The sequence below is a fragment of the Lycium ferocissimum genome, unplaced genomic scaffold, assembly GCF_029784015.1.
Source record: "Lycium ferocissimum isolate CSIRO_LF1 unplaced genomic scaffold, AGI_CSIRO_Lferr_CH_V1 ctg9294, whole genome shotgun sequence".
Taxonomy (NCBI): domain Eukaryota; kingdom Viridiplantae; phylum Streptophyta; class Magnoliopsida; order Solanales; family Solanaceae; genus Lycium; species Lycium ferocissimum.
The window spans coordinates 1-20,737 of NW_026727664.1; the positions used below are offsets into that span (position 1 = coordinate 1).

At 36.3% G+C, this 20,737-nt stretch overlaps 2 protein-coding genes across 2 annotated transcripts; both read right to left on the bottom strand.

The window, feature by feature from the left end:
* Nucleotides 1-6,048: 6,048 nt before the first annotated feature.
* On the bottom strand, nt 6,049-6,920 carry LOC132046074 (uncharacterized; the record flags this gene model as incomplete). Its single annotated transcript, XM_059436616.1, has 2 exons — nt 6,597-6,920; nt 6,049-6,249 (listed from the first exon to the last, which is right to left on the bottom strand). Coding segments are annotated over exons 1-2 (525 nt in total), but the record flags the coding sequence as incomplete, so codon positions are not given.
* Nucleotides 6,921-10,067: 3,147 nt separating this feature from the next.
* On the bottom strand, nt 10,068-18,796 carry LOC132046075 (nifU-like protein 2, chloroplastic). The gene is made up of 4 exons (XM_059436617.1): nt 18,647-18,796; nt 18,475-18,556; nt 15,938-16,248; nt 10,068-10,494 (listed from the first exon to the last, which is right to left on the bottom strand). Exons 1-4 carry the CDS (start codon nt 18,749-18,751, stop codon nt 10,303-10,305), a joined length of 690 nt encoding a protein of 229 aa, XP_059292600.1. The 5' UTR covers nt 18,752-18,796; the 3' UTR covers nt 10,068-10,302.
* Between the last annotated feature and the right edge of the window lie 1,941 nt (nt 18,797-20,737).

Below are 20,737 nucleotides of genomic sequence, written 5' to 3' on the forward strand. Positions count from 1 at the left end.
TAGTAAGATACCGTTGGAAAAATATTTCAATGCTCTACAACTTTCGTCAAGGAAGTTTTCCAAAATTCCAAACACGTTTTGAAATACGGGCCGTAAAGTGAAATATGATCCGTATTTAACCATATGACCTCAAAATGCCAAATTCCAGAATGTTTAGAAATTGCCTGGTTTCACTTTATGATTTGAAATACGGGCCGTATAGTGAAATACGGTCCGTATTTAACCATATGACTTGGTACCAGAATGCTCAGAAATCCTTGGTACCAGTTTACGACTTGGTTTACGACCCGTAAATTGAAATACGTCCACTGCTCATGGGCGTAAACCACTATCTCACAACTAAACAGGAAAATTTCAATTCCCACATTCTTTATCTGATTTTCTAAGTCTAGGATCGTGGTCAAAACTTTCGTTAAAGGTGCACAGGTGTTACATTTTTTACCCCCGTTTCGATTATGACTCGTATTTGTTTACTATATCTTACCTTTTGCATACTCGATACATATTTCATACTTACCCCTTTCTTCTGGGGTCGCGTTTTCATGCCCGCGGTACAGACGTTACGTTCGGTGATCACCGCCGCCTAGACACCTTTTTGTTGTGTTGGAGTGCTCCCTTTATTCCGAGCCCACATTTTGCATATATTCGTTCGCGCATATGTACTTGTTTGTTCGGGGGTACGGCGGGGCCCTCGTCCCGTCATATGATTCGTTGGTACATTCGAGTACGTAGGACGTATATGTGGGTTATGCCCATTCTGTACAAGTGTGTTTGTATGTTATATGTTCTGGGCGATCCTATTCGCCGTGGCGGCCTTTGTCGTCTTGCATTTGTATATGTTTTGGCCGTTGCGCCATTTGATAGCCTTATTTCGTCTTATATATATGTTTGTGTTTGAGATGTGTTTGAGGCAGGTTTGAGATAATTTGAGACGAGTACGATATTTGTATACGCATAAGCTATCTGTTTGTGATTCGGATTTATGAATGTGTTTGGGTGCCCGCTTCTCGGGCACTAGTCACGGCCTACGGGGTTGGGTCGTGACAGCTTCTCCACATTGTTTCAATGGCCCAGATTTTAGCAAATTGAAACATATACGGCTAAGATCTACTCAAAAATCCTCAGAGAAACAAATTTGACCTCAATCCGAGAGGTCTTCAACGAACCAATGAGAAACGGCATTTCAAACGAGCAAATAAAAACCATTAAGATTTGCAGAGCTTTGAGACCGTTGTAATGAAAAAGTAAAGTAAAAATACAAATTTATACCTCGTTTGGCTTGGTTTTTGATGAAAGAGGAAGAAGCATTAAATGCTTTTCCTCGAAAAGCACACACCACGACTATGCCATGCCTGTGACACTTTGAAAGTTTGCCAAAAATGGCGAACCTCGTAGGAGAGAGGAAGTCACCTTAAGGTGGCGCTAGGGTTTAAAAACCCTTCAACTGAGAAAATAAGAAGAACCCCTTAGGGGTTCGTTTGGTTGAAGCCTTTGTGCTTTTATATTTTTGAGTTGTTGGGCCGGGTCAGTCCTTAATGGACTGGACCCGGCCACTTTTTTTTAAAAAAGGAACAGGCGGCCCAGTTTTAGACATGTGTATTCATGAGATATATACATATATACGTATATTCATGTGTATATCCATGTATACATGTATATTGGGAGGAGCTTGTACATATAATTTTAAACAAATAGCCGTATTTAAAAGAATGTCTACTAATTGAACATTTATTGCAATCAAGACCACTTTTAAATTAATTTGCTAATTAATTTCTAATTTGCAAATATGACCCTAATTAAGATAAAACATGAATTAGGCTATTAAAGTGAAAATTAGATTATTCAATTGATTATTTCAATTGTAATCATATTTTGACCATAATGACCTATTTGTCCCAAAAATTAAAGCTAAATGGCAAAATTAAATGTTTATTTTAAATAACCAATTTCCTTGAGTTAAAAGAAGTGTAATACTTACTAAATTGATTCAATTTTTCTGGAAAATACCAATATTGTTCTAATAATACGTAAATTAATTTTCAAATGACTTGTAATATTTATAGAAATTATTTTACCAAGTGAGAATGGTAAAATATTATCTAAATAATTTTATAAAATCATTTTGGCTTCTAAAAATACCTATTTCGCTCCATTTAATATTCAAGGACTCTGGATGATTAAAATAAATTATGGGAGGTCCAAAATTAGGTGTCAACATATATATAATGCATGAATCAGAGCACAAAGAAGTGGTACGACTCTATCGGAGCGATGTAAAGTCGTTGCACCTCCAATTATCATGAACTATCATCGTCAACATAACTTGCTTTGAAGGATCAATAATCACAAGACAAGATCAATATCGTCATAAAGAGGTCAAGAATGTAAGCTTCTAGTATATCTAAGAATAGAGTCATTATGAATATCGTTTGTTTACATTTCGATTCATTCTGGTCATGCCAAAAGAAAGAAGGGGACAGCCTTAACATAGCTCGTTGTCCACTTAACCACAACGTCTATCTTCCTGAGCTTGCAAATCTACATTCAACATGATTCATACTAAGGTTAAGTTGTTGAAATACTTATAAGGTCAAGTTGAACTAGTAGGTGAGTTGACGGAATTCGGGCAGCATTTCCCTTATATTACACTTCCACCCAACTCCAAAACATCAATAACAACATCAACAAAAACATAGACAAGAGGTTACATTCAAACTAGACTTAAATCAGTCCAAGACTTCCTTTCAAAATCAGTCCATAGCCAAAAACTTCAACACAACACCTTATGACCTTTCCACCATGATTCTCTTCACTTTTAAGACTTGTTAAACCTCCAAATTAAATCAACATAAGAGATAGAATGAAGAACATACTTGTTACATCTCGGAAATTTCGGATTGTTGCTTTGTGAGTATAGAATGAAGAACATACCTGTTACATCTCGAAAATTTCGAATTGTTGCTTTGTGAGTAGACTAACGCGAGCTTAAGGTGAATAAGAAGTCCTTACGAGATTAAGGAAAGTATTAGATAGCTTAAAGTGCATACCATAAGATTTTGAAGTCATATGCATATGTGAAACTAAGTTCGTTGAAGGAAGTGAGATATAAGTCATGTTTGGAAATGTTTTAGCAATAGTTGAGTTGATGCGTATTTAGTAATATCTTGAGGAGCTGACATAGGGCCTCTTAGATGGTTAATGAAGTGTTATATAAGTGTTAATAAGGTTCCATAAGGATTTGAGATCGAACGAATCAACGAGAACAACTTCGGAAAAGTTGAGTTATACGACTACTTATACGGTCCGTATACCTTTATACGGTCCGTATAAGGGTCCGTATAACCTTTCCAGAGAAGGCCAATCCCTGGTGGGATTATACGGTCACTTATATGGACCGTATAAAGTTATACAGACCGTATAAGTGTCCGTATAACCCAGTCGGGTCACTTTTTCCACATTTTTTCCTTTTTATATATATATGACCCAAGTTCATATTTTTCATTTCCCACATTCTCCACAACTCTTAGAAGCTCTAGAACCTTCTCCCAAGAATATTCCACTTAAACTCAAGAGAAATCAAAGATCAAGAGGCAAGAATCAAGATATCCATGTGTTGGAAGACTTGCTAGGGTTAGTAAACTTCAAGAATTTCTTAGGTATTGAAGCTAGGGTTTTCATTCAAGTTGATAACTTGCTCCAAAGCTCATTTTTATGAGATAAAAGGTTGGTTTTCATGCTTATTTCATGTTATTAATAATGCTTAGTTGTTGAATAACTTAGGTGAAAGGAGAAAGCAGAAGATGAGGCCTAAATATAGATTTTATGATGTTTTTGAGTAGTAAACTAACTTGAGTCATGATTCTTAGTATGCTATAGATATAATCTTGCTATGAAGGGTATTAATGATGACAAGGAAGTGTTGTATAAAATTTTGCAAAGGGTGGATGTGAAGTTGTTGATATAAGTTGAATGTGAGAATGAATTTTGAGACTTAATTGAATATGACTACTTAAGTATGATATTGTGGATGTTATTATAGTTGTTTGGGAATTGTCTTGCAATATGGTGGAAGTCGATAAAATAGGGGAAATGCTACCCAATTTTTGCTAGCTCATGAGTTTTTATAGTTTGAATTCAAGAGTGTCTTTAAGACTTAACCATGGTATGAATCCTTTTAAATGTAGATTTCTCAAGCCTTAGCGGTGAACGTTAGATAGTTAAGAAGACAAAGAGGTATGTAAGGCTAACCCTTCTTCTTAAGGCATGTTCCCATTTGTCGTATACCTTCACATGAATTCCATAACGCCTTTCATGATGACTTCATTTCCTAGAATCATTAAAGCTCACAGTTCTTGATATTCTCATGACACTATTGGTCCCATCCTATGATAGTTGATCCTCTAAGGAAAGATATAATGAAAATGACGATGATGATGATGATGTTGATGATACTTATATACTCCTATGTATATATATGTATATATCTAAGTATGGCTATTAAGAACACCGAGCTTATATGGCCGGGTATGATATCTAACGCGCGCGCACAACTGCAGTTGGGTACGGATAACACTGAGCCTTGGTAGGGCCAGGTATGTATAACACCGATTCTTATCATGGCCGGGTATGTGAGACACCGAACTTTCATGGTCGGGTATGGTACTACGATATATGTAAGCATATGTAATGGAAGTTTTCCACACAAAAAAAAGGGTAAAAAAATATGATGAATGTCGCTAGAGGTATAACTGGCTCTATCCTCCCATGACTTTTCTATCTTATGTTATTTTCTCATACTTCCATTATGTTATTGATTATGCTTTACATACTCAGTACATTATTCGTACTGACGTCCTTTTGTTTGTGACGCGTCATGCCCGCAGTAGATAGGAGATAGACTTGATCCATAGACCGCTTGCTCGTAGATCGCAGTAGGAGATCCATTTGATTCGGAGCTGCAACTGTTGGTACTATTCTTTTGTGTATATACATATGGGCATGGCGGGGCCCTGTCCAGTCTATGTGATGATGTTTCATACTCTTATTAGAGGCTTGTAGACAGTGTGTACAGTTAGATGTCTCTTAACCTTGTCGGCTTATATTTTGTATATCATTTTGTCAGCCTCGTCGGCTTGTATATATGTATATGGGCATGTTTGTTGATGTTGATATAAAATTGCCCTAGTTCAGCGGAAACGGTAATATTGAGGCATAGAGTTCGTTAATAGGCCGTGTGGCTCACCTAGTTATGATTATAGAAGTGTGATGAGAGGTGCCCGGTGGGTTAGCTTCGGGTTCCCATCATGGCCCTCCGGTTGGGTCGTGACAATACCTTATAGCTTGAAGAACTTCAGCCCACACAACTTACTTCCAAACTAAGTTACCACAACTTCAACTAGAAGCAAGAACAAACACCTTCTATGAACTAGTTGAGGTTTTAAAGCTTGATCTTCTCTTGTAATGATTTGGGGTGATTATGGATGATTTAAGAGAGCTTAAATGGTCACTACGGTTCTATTTTTTATGAAATAAATGAGCCCCAAGTCGTGGAAACAAATTTATAGGCCAAGGATAATTCTCCACCGCCACATTTTCACGGACCACTTTCACGGCCGTGAAATGGTCCGTGGAACACTTCCAGTGAGCCACCATGTTTACACTGATTCCACGGTGGCCAACCAACATTTTCACGGTTCGTGAAATTATTCACGGTCCATGGAAATGGCCGTGGAATGGCCTTAATCTGATTTTCTGACGAGACGTATTCTTTCCGATTCGTTTGACGTCTAACCTTCGTACTGTTTTCCAAACATATCTAAGAACTTATATAACTCTAAGATGCACCCATAGGCCTCATACACAACTTCCCAAATGATTCCCAATACAAGCCTACGACAACGACTTAAGAGGAAACTTTAATGTACGCGAAAGACGAGATGTAACATCTACCAATACTTCTCTATTCTCGTTTTTAATGCACTTCACTTGGTCTAGGTCACGGGCCCTCTTTTCTCTCCTTGGAGAGCTTATACAACTTCTTATCCCTACCTTTTCCCTCAAGTTCAAAGCTGTCGTTTTAGCCGTCGTAACTGCTAGTTTTGCTTCCTTCTTCAACGTCTTATACTTTTCCCTATTCTTTCGCTTACCATCATCGTCCATGCTTTGCACTATCGCCGTATAAGCAATCTTCTTGGCTTTCACTTTTCCTTGTTCCTCTCCATTCCCTCCACCAGTCCCCTTTATGCCCACCTACATTAACCCTCAAGACAACTAAAATCTCTCTTGTTGCTTCGTCGATGCAGTTTGTTGCCCTAGTCCACATACTATCAGCGTCTCCACGCTCTCATAGCCACCAACCTCTCCCTAAGCTCCTAAGCTTTGGCATTAGTCAAGCCTCCCCATTTAATCCTTTGCTGGTCATATAGAGCCCTCTTCTTCCTTCTCTTCTTGATATCCAAATTCATAACTACGACCTTATGTCGGATTTAACATTCTCGCATGGGATAACCTTGTAGTCCTTGCATCAACCTCTATTATCGTTCCTAAGAAGTAAGAAATCTATTTGAGTCTTAGCCACCGCACATATGGTAGGTCACCAAGTGCTCCTCCCTCTTCTGAAAGCTCGAGTTAGCTATGACCAAATCGAAAGCTTTAGCGAAATCTAAAAACGCAGCTCCTCCTTCGTTTCTATTCGAGAAGCTGAAACCGCTATGTTCATCATCATAGCCACTTGAAGTGGTCTCTATGTGACCATTGAAATCTCTTCCTAGACATAGCTTCTCGATGTGTGGAATCCCTCTCATAACCTCATCTAACTCCTCCCAGAAACGCTTTTTGTCCTCCTCGACCAAACCCACTTGTGGTGCGTATGCACTAACTATGTTGAAAGTCAGCCCTCCCACAACTAGCTTAATAGTCATGATCCTACCATTCACCCTCCTAACATCTACCACTTGCTCCCTGCGTTCCCTATCTACTAAAATGCCTACTCCATTCCTATTCCTCGGGCTTCCTGAGTATCACAACTTAAACCCGTCCACATCCTTAGCCTTGGTTCCCACCCATTTGGTTTCATGTACACAAGCTACATTGATCGCCCTGTTCTTGAGGATCTTCACGAACTCTATCGTCTTCTCCGTCAAGGTCCCTATGTTCTAAGACCCAACTCTCAACCTAGAGACTCCTTTAGTACCCTTGCCGTCCACCTTTGCCCCTCGGGGTGTTTGCACCACCCTCAATCGGACATATGACCTTAAACTACCATCAAACCCCGAAGGCACTAACGTAGGTAAATAGAGGCTGAACAAAAACTAAAAACAAGGCTGAACAAGAACTAGAAACAACGACTAAACAAGAACTACACATAGAGGTTGCAAAGAACTAGAAAATAGAGCCTGAACAAGCACTAAAAGACAAAGGCTAAATAAATCAGTTGAATGTAAGAATAAAAAACACAGAAGCAGGCAACACGGGAAACAATAATCAGAATCGCAGTGAGCAAAACCCTACCCAGGAACAATGAAAATAATACGGCGATTGCAAATGAAATAATGCAAATACAAGTAGGGATAAATGAAAATAATGCTAATACCGGTAGAGATAAATAAAAATATAGAGAAGTAGCAACGGCAGAACATGTGTGTGTAGCCAAACTTAAAGAAACAGGAAGTTGATTTTTTGGGGTCGGCAGAAGTTGTCGGTGGTCACCGAAGGGGGCCCTGTTCAGTCTGATCTGATCCTTTTACGGATGGATCTAGTCCTCTAGTCAGTAAAGAGATGGTGTATATCTCTCACACTGGAGGAAGAAGAAACCAAGGTGGACTTCGCCGGAGCGAGAGAGACAGAAAGAGAGGGTGGGGGTGTGGGGTTTCGGGGTGGGGGTGGGGGGTGGGGGGGGGGGGGGGTGGAACCACTTTCCCGATCGCCAGAGTAAGGTAAATATGTTAAGGCTCTTAATCAACATAAATATAGTTTTACAAAAAAAAAAAAAAAACAAAAAAAAAAAACAAAACAAAACAAAAAACAAAAAAAGGGAGAGAGGAGTGTTGTATATATGTGTGTGTGTATATATTACTACCTATATATAAGTGGCTAACGAGAGCTGCTCGGGGTCGTAGGGTTATTTTGGGAAATTCGATAATTTTCTGGACAGTTTGGTCATATCATCCTAATGTTTGTGCTATGTGTCTTTGTACGTATGGTCAGCCGCTTTTCTCCCTTGCTTTAATGACAAAATACCCGATCATCTTTATCGAAATACCAAGTATACCGTACTTTTTGTCATCTAGGTCCAGGAGGTTATTTCTGTAATTGCAGCAAAATAAAGCAACTCTATTGGATGAGAAAATGATTTACTGTAGCTATCTTGAAAATATTTGTCTTAGTTGACTATTCTACCCTTTCTGCTAATGTCATCCCTACGTATTCTCCAAGACAAATCATTTCCTAAGGCCCCACAACCAGACATCTTAAATCTTCTTTGCATATTTCAAATTCATGTGAGATGTTCTTAAAAAAAATAAAAAATAAGAGTACTTATTAGTTTTACCTTTTTCTTTGGTGGCCTTGTACTTATTTTTACCTACATTATAGCTACCGGAAAAACAAAACTAAATCATTGCTGCTAAGTTTTTAAAAGGGAAAAGGGTCAAAAATGCCCCTCTACTTTGGAAAAAGGGCTAAAAATATCCTCCGAACTTATTTTGGGTCAAAAATACCCCTTTCATCCTTAAAGTTTTCAAATATACCCCTGTCTTGATGGAAATTATCCTCCAAAATAACTCGAAATCATTTTTTAAACCCGCTCCATTATTTAAACCCGACCCAACAAAATAATAACCCACAAGATCCCCTTATTCCCCCAATTCCCTCAAACTTCAAACCTACGTATTGGGGGAATAAGGGAATCTTACGTTATTATTTTAGTTGGGTCGGGTTAAATGATGGATAATGTTTAAAAAATAATTTCGGGTTATTTTAGGGATAATTAAAAAACGGGGTATATTTGAAAACTTTAAGGACGAGAGAAAGCATTTTTGACCCAAAATAAGTTCGGAGGATATTTTTAGCCCTTTTACCAAAGTAGAGGGGTATTTTTGACCCTTTTCCCTTTTTAAAATGGACTTCTCAAAGCTGTTCCTAATCAGATTTCGGAAAACAATTACTCCATACAACGTATAATCCATCAAAACACACGAAAAATATTCCAAAAACTTTCTGCACAGAGTTTTATTATAAAATTAAAACTATTTGTCCAGATCAAATCTACGTTTTCTAATCGTGATTTTTTACACATAATTTTTCAGTACTTGATCATGGTTACTTAACATGTATTGTTGCCTCATTAAATCACTTAATTATGGAAAATTTATATAGCTTAGCATAACCACTGAGTGCGAATAAATTATTAACTCATTTATAGATGGGCTAATAATATTAGAACTCCAATTTAAACCACTTTCATATAATTTTCCTCAATATATTCTATTATTTTATTTTAATTATAACTTTAATAAAATGTATAACTATTTTTCCTTAAGTGAGTCCATCCTTAAAAAATATTGTACAATCAGAAATATACACAAGTACAAAAGAGATAAAATCATTTTTCGTTACACATTTAAAGTTAAACCTCAAATAACAAAAATATTAAAAAAAAAAAAAACATTACAACGATTGACCCTGTTGGGCCCGTGCACAGCACGGGCATACGTTACCTAGTATATATATATGTGGTTAAGTTAATGAAAGATAGTTTGGTAAATATATTTTCGTCTTTAAAGAAATACTTCTAATTTTCTGCTTCTATTTCTTGGAAGAAGCAAAATTTGTAACTTCTCCCAAACAGTAGAACAACTACTTGCTCAAAATAACTTGTCATTTTATGCCAAACACATGAAATCTCGAAAAAAACACTTTTTTAAGTCCTTCGGCTTAATATAAAGCATTAGCTGGATTTCATTCCTCCAGAGGACAGTGATTAATTTTACAGAGTGAATTATAAATCCATTGATAATAAGAACATTGACTATTTGAGACTCCAGAAGATCCATTTGCTCAGAAAAGGATAAACTGATCAAAATAATTTCTTTTGATAATTAATATCCACAAAATCTCTTCCACTGGTTCTGATTACAATAAAGAACCGAGTAGAGTGAAAGAAAACGTGATAATGAAACTGTACATATTTGGCCTGCAACACCTTTAACCTCTGGTATGAAATTGTATGGCACATGACCTGTGTACAAAGGCTTAAAACGAATTGAACCAATCCCGCTTCTATTCAACAGGCTTATGACACCTCTACTGCAAAAGTTGAACTGCAGCTATTGCTGGGATTTTCTCTCGTAGTTTCTGAGTTACAGCCACACGAACAGTAATTACACCAGCCCCAGGACCTGTGATTCGTACTTTAACTATTGGCTCCTCAATTGCCACTAGTTCTAAAGTTCCCCCAGCTGCACCAACGAGATATGGCCTTAATTCTTCAAGAACCTAAAATGGAATTGAAATAAAAACTTAGGTGGAAAATTTTCACAGAAAGAGAAAGAAGATAAAATAGATAAACGCAAGGACTAAATCTGTACATGACAAAATGAATGTTTGCTAGCATATTATTGATTTGAGAGAATGTCGATGTAGAATGAGATCAAATAAAATCCTAGGTCTTCTCATCTAGAAATCAGCATAGAAGTCTAAGATTATATAATTTATGTATGGATGTAAATTACATCAAGATATCTGTCATTCACTAACCAGTGTAGCGGAAATGGGTAATGGCAGAGTAGTATATGTGCTGACAATGAAGGCATAACCCTATGAAGCACATATTGCCGTTAAGTTGCAACACCAATAACCTGATGTGATAAATTTACCCTTCCATCCCTCCCACATCTTCCTTCTGAGAACTGAGAGTGGTGATTCATATAAAATGTAGTAATATAAATTCAAAACAGGGACACAATGTGAATGCAAAAATATTATATGCAATACAACGACGACTATTCTCAGTCCCAAACAAGTTGGGGTCGGTTATATGAATCCCCATATCTTCATTTAAGCTCATATCATATCATCACAATTCTAAATAAAGTAGAATAACAAGCAATGTAGTTAAATGTGCAGAGCATGGTTTACATGAATTTGAAACCTGCAGCTAAGTCTCCCCACGAAAATGGAGAATCCAGTGAATGCTCTGTTCATGATAATAGTAAATAACTTGGAACAAAGCAACTCAATCATTTGATTCTTTAAACGGGATTGTAAGTCTAATTCACCAAAAGATGACAATAAATACTTCTAGAGGAGAAGAGAAGATGCCGACAATTTTACTACCGCCTACATGCTAACAGATGATTCCCAGAGAAAGATATGATGTCACCACTAGAATACATTTCCTAGTCTATCAAAAATATCTCATTCTAAAGATATCTTTTCTACCACAGCAACTTATTGTTCAGTGGCTGAATGAGAAGATTCAATGTTGGCCTATCAGATTGTGCACTAAGTTCATTTAACATCACTTCCTTGTACAGATTACTAATGGAATCAAGTGAAACTCATTTCCTTCTTCTAAAGCCATGACCTCGAGAGCAGGCCATGAACTTCATAGTATACTAGTGAATTTGTCCGCGCTTCGCACAGTCACGAAAGACCTTATCAAAAATGACACCAGAAATTCGACAGTAATAACAAAGTACATTATGTAAAATCCAAGTCTTCTTTAAAAAGAATTTCATTAGATAAACCAAACGTATACGTTTATACAGTCAACCTATATGTATTTTTCAAAAGTTAAAGTAACAGTCAAAATAAATTTAAAACATTACCAACATTTTTTAGTGAAATAAAAAGACATGCATGGAAGCATAACAAAAAGGCTAAAATTAAAGCGGAAAAGGCTCAAATATGCCATTGAATTATCGGAAATGGCTCATTATGCCACTCGTCAATAGTTTAGCTCATTTATGCCATAAATCGTTACTAAAATGGATCTATCCATTGTATCTTGAATTTACAAATTGGCTCATTCATGCCATTTTTTATTGACATGACACGTGGCCTCCAATTAGAGGTCCACATTGTGTAATTAAACCAGCCCAATTTTAAATCCCAAATTAATAAAAAATCCAACCCATAATCTTATTTCTCTCTCCCTCATTCATTATACGATTAAAAAAATAGACTCCTCTTAGGTTTTTTTTTTTTTTTTTTAATCATATAATGAATGATGATGGAAATAAGATTGTAGTTAACGGGTTAAAGAAATTTGGGTGGGTGGGTTGGGTGTATGGGTCGGATTTTTATTAATTTGGGATTTAAAATTGGGTTGCTTTAATTTAAACGTGGACCTCTAATTGGAGGCCACGTGTCATATCTGGTATTATAAAACCGGCGTTAATGAAAAATGGCATGGATGAGCCATTTTGGTAACAGCGATGTCATAAATGAGCCAAACTATTGACGAGTGGCGTAAATGAGCCATTTCCGATAGTTCGATGGCATATTTGAGCCTTTTCCTGAAATTAAAATCTCAAACTATATCCCATGTCGATAATATCAATTTGTCTTGTTTGGCTTATTATTTTTCTAGTTAACTAATAACAAAAATGAATAACTAATCAACTAATCAGTAGTAAAATGTATGTTATATTAATTAAAATATCATTTACCTTTTAAAATACTCTTTTCGTATTTCTTTTTCTTTTTTTTTTTCGTATTTCAGATGATACTGATTATCCTTTTAAGATTGAATCTCTTTTTAAAAGCTTTAGTGAACAAAAAACAAACAAATCAAATTTCATGACAAATAATACTCATAGATTTAAAGTAAAGAAGCTAAAAAAAGAAAATCACTTGTGAAATTTTCATTGTGGCACCGCACCTTCTTAGTTCTCACTCTTCTCTCCCTGACAGGGAAGATACTTAGACGTCTATAAAGCTCATGAAAGACATTCTAATCTTGAAACTTTAAATATGACAAATTTAAGTTTGAATCTTTTTCTCAATTAATTATTTCTGTCTAAAAGAAAGTATAATTTCAGTGACACTATTTCTCAAAAACTACGACCCAACCGTAGCTTCTGGTATTTAAATAATGGCAATGACAGAAATAGTCAACTAATGTCTACATGATGAGATAATTTTCTTTTCAATATCGCTATCCGTGAACAATCTATCATTCCTTGTATCCTCCCAAAAAAAAAATTAAAAATATAAATAATTCTTACATAAAATAATGAACAAAGAATAAATAGAAAATAAAATATCAAAGGGACAATACATATCAAGTAAGCTGTCTAAATACCTAAATTCTAAAAAAGAGGAAATACATTTGGATGTGGTAAATTTTAGAAAGCCATATATTTTATTTTGATGGAGATACGCAACATGAGTGAAACATAGTCGAGTCAAGCCCGTCGAGGGGTACCAAAAGGCAAATTATGCAGTTTAAGGACTCGTCAAATGCGAACTGGTCTTCGTCCAGTCATACTTAGATACTAAAGGGACCATATGTAACCACTGAGAAGGAGCATCGAGGAAGTTTAGGAATTTGTGTTATATATGGTGAAGAAAAAATCTCCAGACCTTAACAGCCGGGCAAGATGAGAAGGTAACCGTCCAGTGAAGCCAAAAAAAAACAGGTATCAAGTAAATCCATTGCACAACACAAACGATAAATCATGAATGCACACAGTATACTCAACAGATGCAAGCTGAAAGGTTTAGTACACCAACCAATAGATGTTGACATTGCAAGAACGACAAATACACGATGTCCGTAGACCTTCAACAAATATATATACTTTGATGATTCGGATTAAGTGTTCTTCTCCAAATGACAATTATTGAAAAAGTAGTGGATATATGTAATAAATAAATAATTAAGAGAGCAAAGTAGTGGATATTGAAACCTTGGAAAAGCACATAAATGAGATAACCAAGAGAGTGACTTTTGGGTTTTCAATAATTAAGAGATTAGTTTTTCATTTTAAAATTAAAGAAAAGGCAAAAAAAGGAGAAAAAAGATAAATGATTTTCTAGGCCATAGAGAGGTGCCACATCACCTTGTCTATGCCTAGCTTTATATTATATATAGATAGATTGGCACCAGACTAGGGATGGTCAAAGGAAAGATAAATATATAAACAGTTATAAGACTTTTCTTCTTGTGATCAACAATTCAGGCGCGACAAGCTTGATGTACATGTCTAACATGATAGAAAGGAAATATGGTAAGTTCACAAGGCTCCTTCAAAGTACGCAAGAAAATCTAGCAGAGATGGAAGTACACCCATAACGGATACAAAACCATATCAGATATCATTCATGGCTCAAGTAATATAACTCTTTTTTGAGCCCTAAGAATATTGGGATAATATATTTCCCTCCCGGACTAGTCCCGTTTTTTCAATAGAACACTTGGACTCTTGCCGGATCTAAATTAGTCCTTTGCTAAGATTTAATATTAGGAGATTTAGTGGGGTGAAGGGAGAAAAAAAACGAAAAGAAAAAACTCGTCTATGGGCTGCCGGAAAACACTCAGGCGATTGACCCCTCTCATTCCCGTCATCATCTCCAGCGACTGTCACTATTTTCAACGTAGAATGTTGGAAAAGAAAGAAGGGTAAAAGGTATTAAAAAAAAAAAAAAAACAGGGATTCTGATGGCATCACCTTCTTTCCGGTCACACTTTCTCGTTGGTCATCTTATCCGGCGATAGGAGGAAGAAAGGAGTGATAAAAGTGAAAAAAAAGAAGACAAAAGATGAAGCGGGTATCGCTACTAATCAAAAGAAAAAGAAGAAGCGTGTAATTTATAACTGAAAAGAATAATAGAAAAATGGTAAAAGAGAAAGGGAAGAAGGGATTAGTTAGTCTAATTGGGAGAGAAGGAGAATGGCCTGTTACGGGTAGGAGAAAGCGGGTGTTAGAGAGTTATTTTTGGGGGCGTGGGGACCTGTTATGGGGGAAGGGAAGGGAAGCTGTTATAAAAATAATTTTTTTTTTATTTTGACACGTGTCCGTGCATATCTATCACTTACTATTTTACGTTGGGTTTTTCCATATAAGGGGGTCAAAGATACACTTTGAACAAGGACAGGGGGGGTCATAGGACAGCAAAGTTCAAGTGTTCTGTTGGAAAAATGGGTCTACTCCAAGGGGGAAAATATGTATTATCCCTAGATATCTGTAACTGTTTCCTGATTCAGCAATAACATACAATTTCCAATGCGTATGACCGAACAAACTGCAACATACGTGTTGCATGGTCAAACCCTGTTGAGGGGAAGGAGAGTATGCATAATGGCAGACAGCAACCAACACAAGCACAATTCCCATATTTTCATTATAACAACTTTGTTCCCCAACTAATGTAAACAATTTTCCCTAAGATCACAGATACGGTAATCTGCATTTCAGCTGTCTTTACATTTCACTCTTCATAGAAACATGGTGTCACCAGCTCTACACCAATTCCTGAATATGATTTCATAAAAATTTACAACTTCTCCAAGACCAATTCATTTGGTTAGCACACATTTCACTCCTCATAGAAGTTATCAAACATGGTGTCACCCAGCTCTACACCGATTCCTGGATATGACTTCATCAAAATTTACAACTTCTCCAAGATCAATTCATTTTTTTGCACAAACAAATTCTTGAAACTCTCTTTTCGTATCTCAATGCCCCAAACTAATCCTACGTTTAATACTTAGGCAATCCAACAAAATAGTTCTAGAGCCAGAAATCCAATCTCTCAAAAGGCCAAGGAGAGATTTTGGAAATGACTAACTTGTCCAATAATAAACTTTTTTGAATAGTAACTTTTCCAATAATAGACTTGGAGACTATCAAGTTCAGATTTATTGTTTTTCAAGGCATTTTTTCTAGGTGAATCAAAGACAAATAGATAACCATAATGAAATATTTACCATCTCAATGTTTTCTTCATTAAGCTCAAGGCCGGCTTTTTCATCTGGAACAGATTCAACCGCAATAATTTCTGGGATCTTTTCCATCAAACGGCGCCTAATTCCCATTTCCATGGTCACTACAGAACTTGGACATGAGCCACAGGTTCCTTGGAGTTTTAACTTTACTACATTCACATCAATCTCATGCAACGCGACATTGCCTCCATCGGCAATGAGGTACGGTCGAATTTCATCCAATACACTCTCAATGTTCTCTGCAGTAAGTGGTAACTCTGCTACTGAATCTGGAGTCACTACAGCCTTAACAACTGCACAACAGCCAAATAAGCAGATTATTTCACATTCATTCTAAACCTACTACAACAAGGGAGAATTGGAAAACGCCAACCAACAGAAACAAGTAAGATACAGCTAACTTTCAACTAAAACATCAGATATATATTATATTTTTTATGATAAAACATGATCAGATATTTTATTTGAGATTCCAACCGACAACCTTGCTTTATCTCCTTCCTTGCACATCAAATGAAGTCACGAAACAATTACCATACTACTCAAATCACCAAATTTCAGGCTGTTGGAAGAAAGAGGAATATCCCGGCACAGTAAACTTTGTAAATGTGTTGGGATGGATACATAGTTTAAGATGTCAATTTGACCTAATGATGGTGGAAGAATATTATCTCCTGTTGATGCCAACAAATATCGGCAACTCATAGGCAAGCTTCAATACCTATCATTCGTCCAGCCAGATATTGCATTTACTTTAAACAAGCCTGCTCAGTTTATGCATTGTCTTCAACAAGATTATTGAAAGGTGGTTAAACGGCATATTCAGGTACCTTAATAGAACTTCCTCCTATGTATTCGAGTAGGGGTGGGTGTTCGGTACTTTGATTTTTTAAGAACTTCTGTTCGGTACTTTGGTCTTCGATTTTCTATTGTATATACTGAATACCGAACCATAGTTTGTTTGGTTCGGTTCAGGTTTTTCTTGTTCGGTTCTTCGGTATGGGCTTGGTAATTGGTTAATCAATCTCTGTCGAGAACTTCAGTTTTCTCTAACTGGAATTCCAGAAATCATGTGTGACAATGTTAGTGCACATCAGTGTTATCAAAAGCGAAAAACGCAAAAAATCTCTATGGTCAGTTGGGGCTTTAAGCGCAAAGCGCAAATAAAGCGCGGATTTTAATGAAAAAAGGTGCAATGGTGCAAAAATACAAATATATATATATATATATATGTGTGTGTGTGTGTGTGTGTGTGTGTGTGTGTGTGCGCGCGTGTGTGTTTAGTCAAAGACTAATATTAATAAGCATGAATAACAAATATATGGACAAAGTAATTGTAAACATGTTACGATAAAGTGAGATATCAATTATCTGGTGTCACCTCTTCAACAGAGACTCATTGGCAAGGAAAAGTATGTCTTAGAGCCTTGATGATGACACTGAAGCGCACATAAAGCGAGGTGAAGCACTCAACATGTTATGAGCCTCGCTTCAGGGCTTAAGCGCGGTTTAAGCGCGCCTTTGACAACATTGACCTACATTTGCGAGAACCCTCTGTTTTCAGGGTAAAATGAAACATGTTGCGATTGTTTTTCACTTTCTTCGGTAAACAGTGCAGAACAAAAAAGTTGAAGTGAAGCATATACATGCTGCTGACTAGGTTGCTGACATAATCACCAAGCAGCTTCCGCGTGCTTCTTTTGAATGGGTTTTCAACAAGTTGGGTGTTGTCACATGTCACCACCAATGTAAAAGAGGAAGAAGACCTATTGTGACTGCTCTCCATTACTTGTTTCCTACTTCTCACGGATCTTTTACTTGTTTTCTAATCCTAGGACTTTGTTTCAAATATTTGACACTGAGAATAGTTGAGACATATATGGATTGTTGTTGAGGTATCATGCTTTATATACCCTTCTCATCAATGTATCTCATAAACATACACTTTATCATTCAATTAGCCATTACCTTTACAGACACAAGTCCATCAACCTTTGTCAATTGAGCTAATCCCTGAGGGCTTGACTCATCAAATGATAATAAGACCAAATAATAATACTCCCTCCGTCCCAATTTATTGGCACCTTTCGGATTTCGAAATTCAAACAAGCCTTTCTTTGAACGTAATTTTTTCATATATCTTTAAATATTTTGAATTGTCAATTATTGTGACATAGTACTTTTTACATAGTTTTCAAATATGTAAATTTTATTTCAAAAAGCTTCAAGATTCCAAGCTCGAATTCACGGTCAAAATTAAACTGTTTGACTCTCGAAATTCAAATTGTGCCATAAAATTGGGACAGAGGGAGTATTAATATAGGCCAAATAATTGAAACATAGGGGTTATAGAATAATATTATTAGCGGATGGTTCAAAGTATCCCAAGTGGAAAGAATGCTCAAGTAAATAGAAAGAGGCAGTTTATCTCCTAAAGAAAACTAATCGTGAACGAATAAAGGAAATGGTGTTTATTGAATTGGATGGAAATGGAAATGGAAATGGAAATGAAAGCACACCTAGCTGCTTTGAACCACCCGGTAAACGAATACGAATCGTATTCTGCAACGAATTTTGTTTCCTCCACAAGAAGCCAGAAATCTGCAAAATATAGAGAGGAAGTGTGATATTTCAAAAGAAAAAACCTTTTGTGGGGTAAAAATAGAAGGAGGGTTGGTTGGGTATGCATACATTGGGAGAAGGACGAAGAGGGAAGGGCGTTGATGATGAGGAGGACTCTAGGGTTGAAGAATTCCGAGGAGGAGTTGAAGGATTCAATAGCATCACTGCTTTCATCTTATTGTCTTTCTGCTTATGACAAAGGACTCAAATTAAGCCTACACAAAATGAAAATACATATACGGTATATCTGGCATGAAGGAAAATGTTTTCCATTAAAAATGTTTTTTTGGAAAAAAAAGTGGGATTGTTACTTATTTTTTAGGGTTTAGTAAGTAAGCAAAAATCTATTATCCCAAGAACATTTATATGTAATCTAAAAAATATCATGGGGGTGGGATGGGGTGAGGAGTGGGGGTACGGGGGTAGCGGGGGTTGGGATGGTCAAGTGGTGGGCCATTGGCTGGGTGGGAGGAGATAATGAACTCGGAATATCATTTATGGAACTTGTTTTCCCTGCTTTTATTTGGAATGTCATTTTCCTCATTTTTAAGGAACTTGTTTTCCTAGAGAAAAATGTTTTCCAAATTATTTTGACCAACCAAACATGAGAAAATTGTAAACTTTATAGTTTCCGGTAGTAATGACTTTATATCACCAATGCACAATGTAAAATCAATTTTAAAGGGGATGCTTTATGTTTAGTACTCTCTCCATTTTAATTTGTTTGTCTGTTTTTGACTTGGCACGTAATTTAAGAAAGTAAAAAAAACTTTTGGATCTTGTGGTCTTAAATTAAATATATATAAATTGTACCAAAATGTCGTTTAATATTGTGGTCCTAAACATGTCATGTGCAAAGTTGGAATAGATGGGGAAAAAAGAAAGAGACATTCTTTTTAAAATGAGAACAGTTAGGATTAGGTTACTCCTATGCACTTCAAGAATCAGATTCTTGAAGCAATTTGCTTGAGAAGGTATTTGCAGCGGCATATAAAATCTCACAAGAATTTTCACGTGGAAAAATCTTTGATCAGAGGAGTCAAAAACCACGACATATCTTCCTGTTGGATTTTCCCAAATCTTCAATATGATCCGAGCGATAATGTATTTATAATATCCTTGACAAAACTAAGGGACCTGTCCCTCAACAGTCCTTCTAAAATCCTAGTAACAATAATACCAACGAACACTTATCACCAATACTTGCAAAGGCAAATAAGTGAAAGCACAATCAAAACCTAACTACAATAAGAAAAGAACTAAAAAGGATAAATCTTGATAAACTCAGGTTCTTCGTTGATCAGTTGGCACTTTTTGAGAACAAGGTGTTGACTGCACTCACACTTGTCTCTCATTGGATGTTTGTAGTAATGTTGGATTTTTGGTTGAGTTCCAATGCTCCTTCGTGCTTTTTATATATAGTAGTGGTTGTCGCCATTGTTTCTTAAATACTTGAAGGTTTTGGTTTCATTAATTGTACCCAAAAATCAAACCATGTAAAACTTGGATCTTCAATTATTTGCCTGTATGCGTGTCAGCTACCTTGTCCTACTTGAATGTTAATTCCCTGTTATTTAACTTATGGTATATTGTAGCATATTACAATAGTTGAATTATTCTTGCCCCATTAGGTGTCATCTTAATCTTATGGAACTACATATGCACAAGTTGGGCAATGAAGAATGAACAGACAATGATCTGTTCATATTAGGTCTCACATTATCATATTGACATTACACTTTACTCTCTAAATTTTCCATGAAGCGATAATACATAGGTATCTAATAATACAAAAAAAAAAATACATGATTATATAACTTACATCTCCACCAATTTATTAGCAAATTCCTGAATTACATGTTTGTATAATCGATGCCCAAAGGTCTACATAATATATTTTTTCAGAGTTCCTGAAAAATGTCTCGTTATATCACTAGTTTCAACTCCACCAAATCTATTACAGATTAACCTTGAAGGAATTGAAACTCCACCTACCTATTCTTGAGTCTGTGGAGATTTTATCCCTGAGAGCTCTGCAAATATGAATAAACTTTTGAAAGGTAATTCTTTGTGGGTCATTGAATGATCCAAGTTCTGTATCTCTTCCTTTTTCTGACTCTCAGGTTGATGCTATTGAAACACACCACCATTATCAGCATT

Coding starts and splice junctions, on each gene's coding strand:
- LOC132046075 (XM_059436617.1), bottom strand. CDS start 18,751: ATGAAAGCAGTGATGCTATTGAATCCTTCAACTCCTCCTCGGAATTCT. Junction 18,557..18,646: donor CTCTTCGTCCTTCTCCCAAT/GTATGCATACCC, acceptor TATATTTTGCAG/ATTTCTGGCTTCTTGTGGAG. Junction 10,495..15,937: donor ATGAAGAAAACATTGAGATG/GTAAATATTTCA, acceptor ATTCCATTTTAG/GTTCTTGAAGAATTAAGGCC.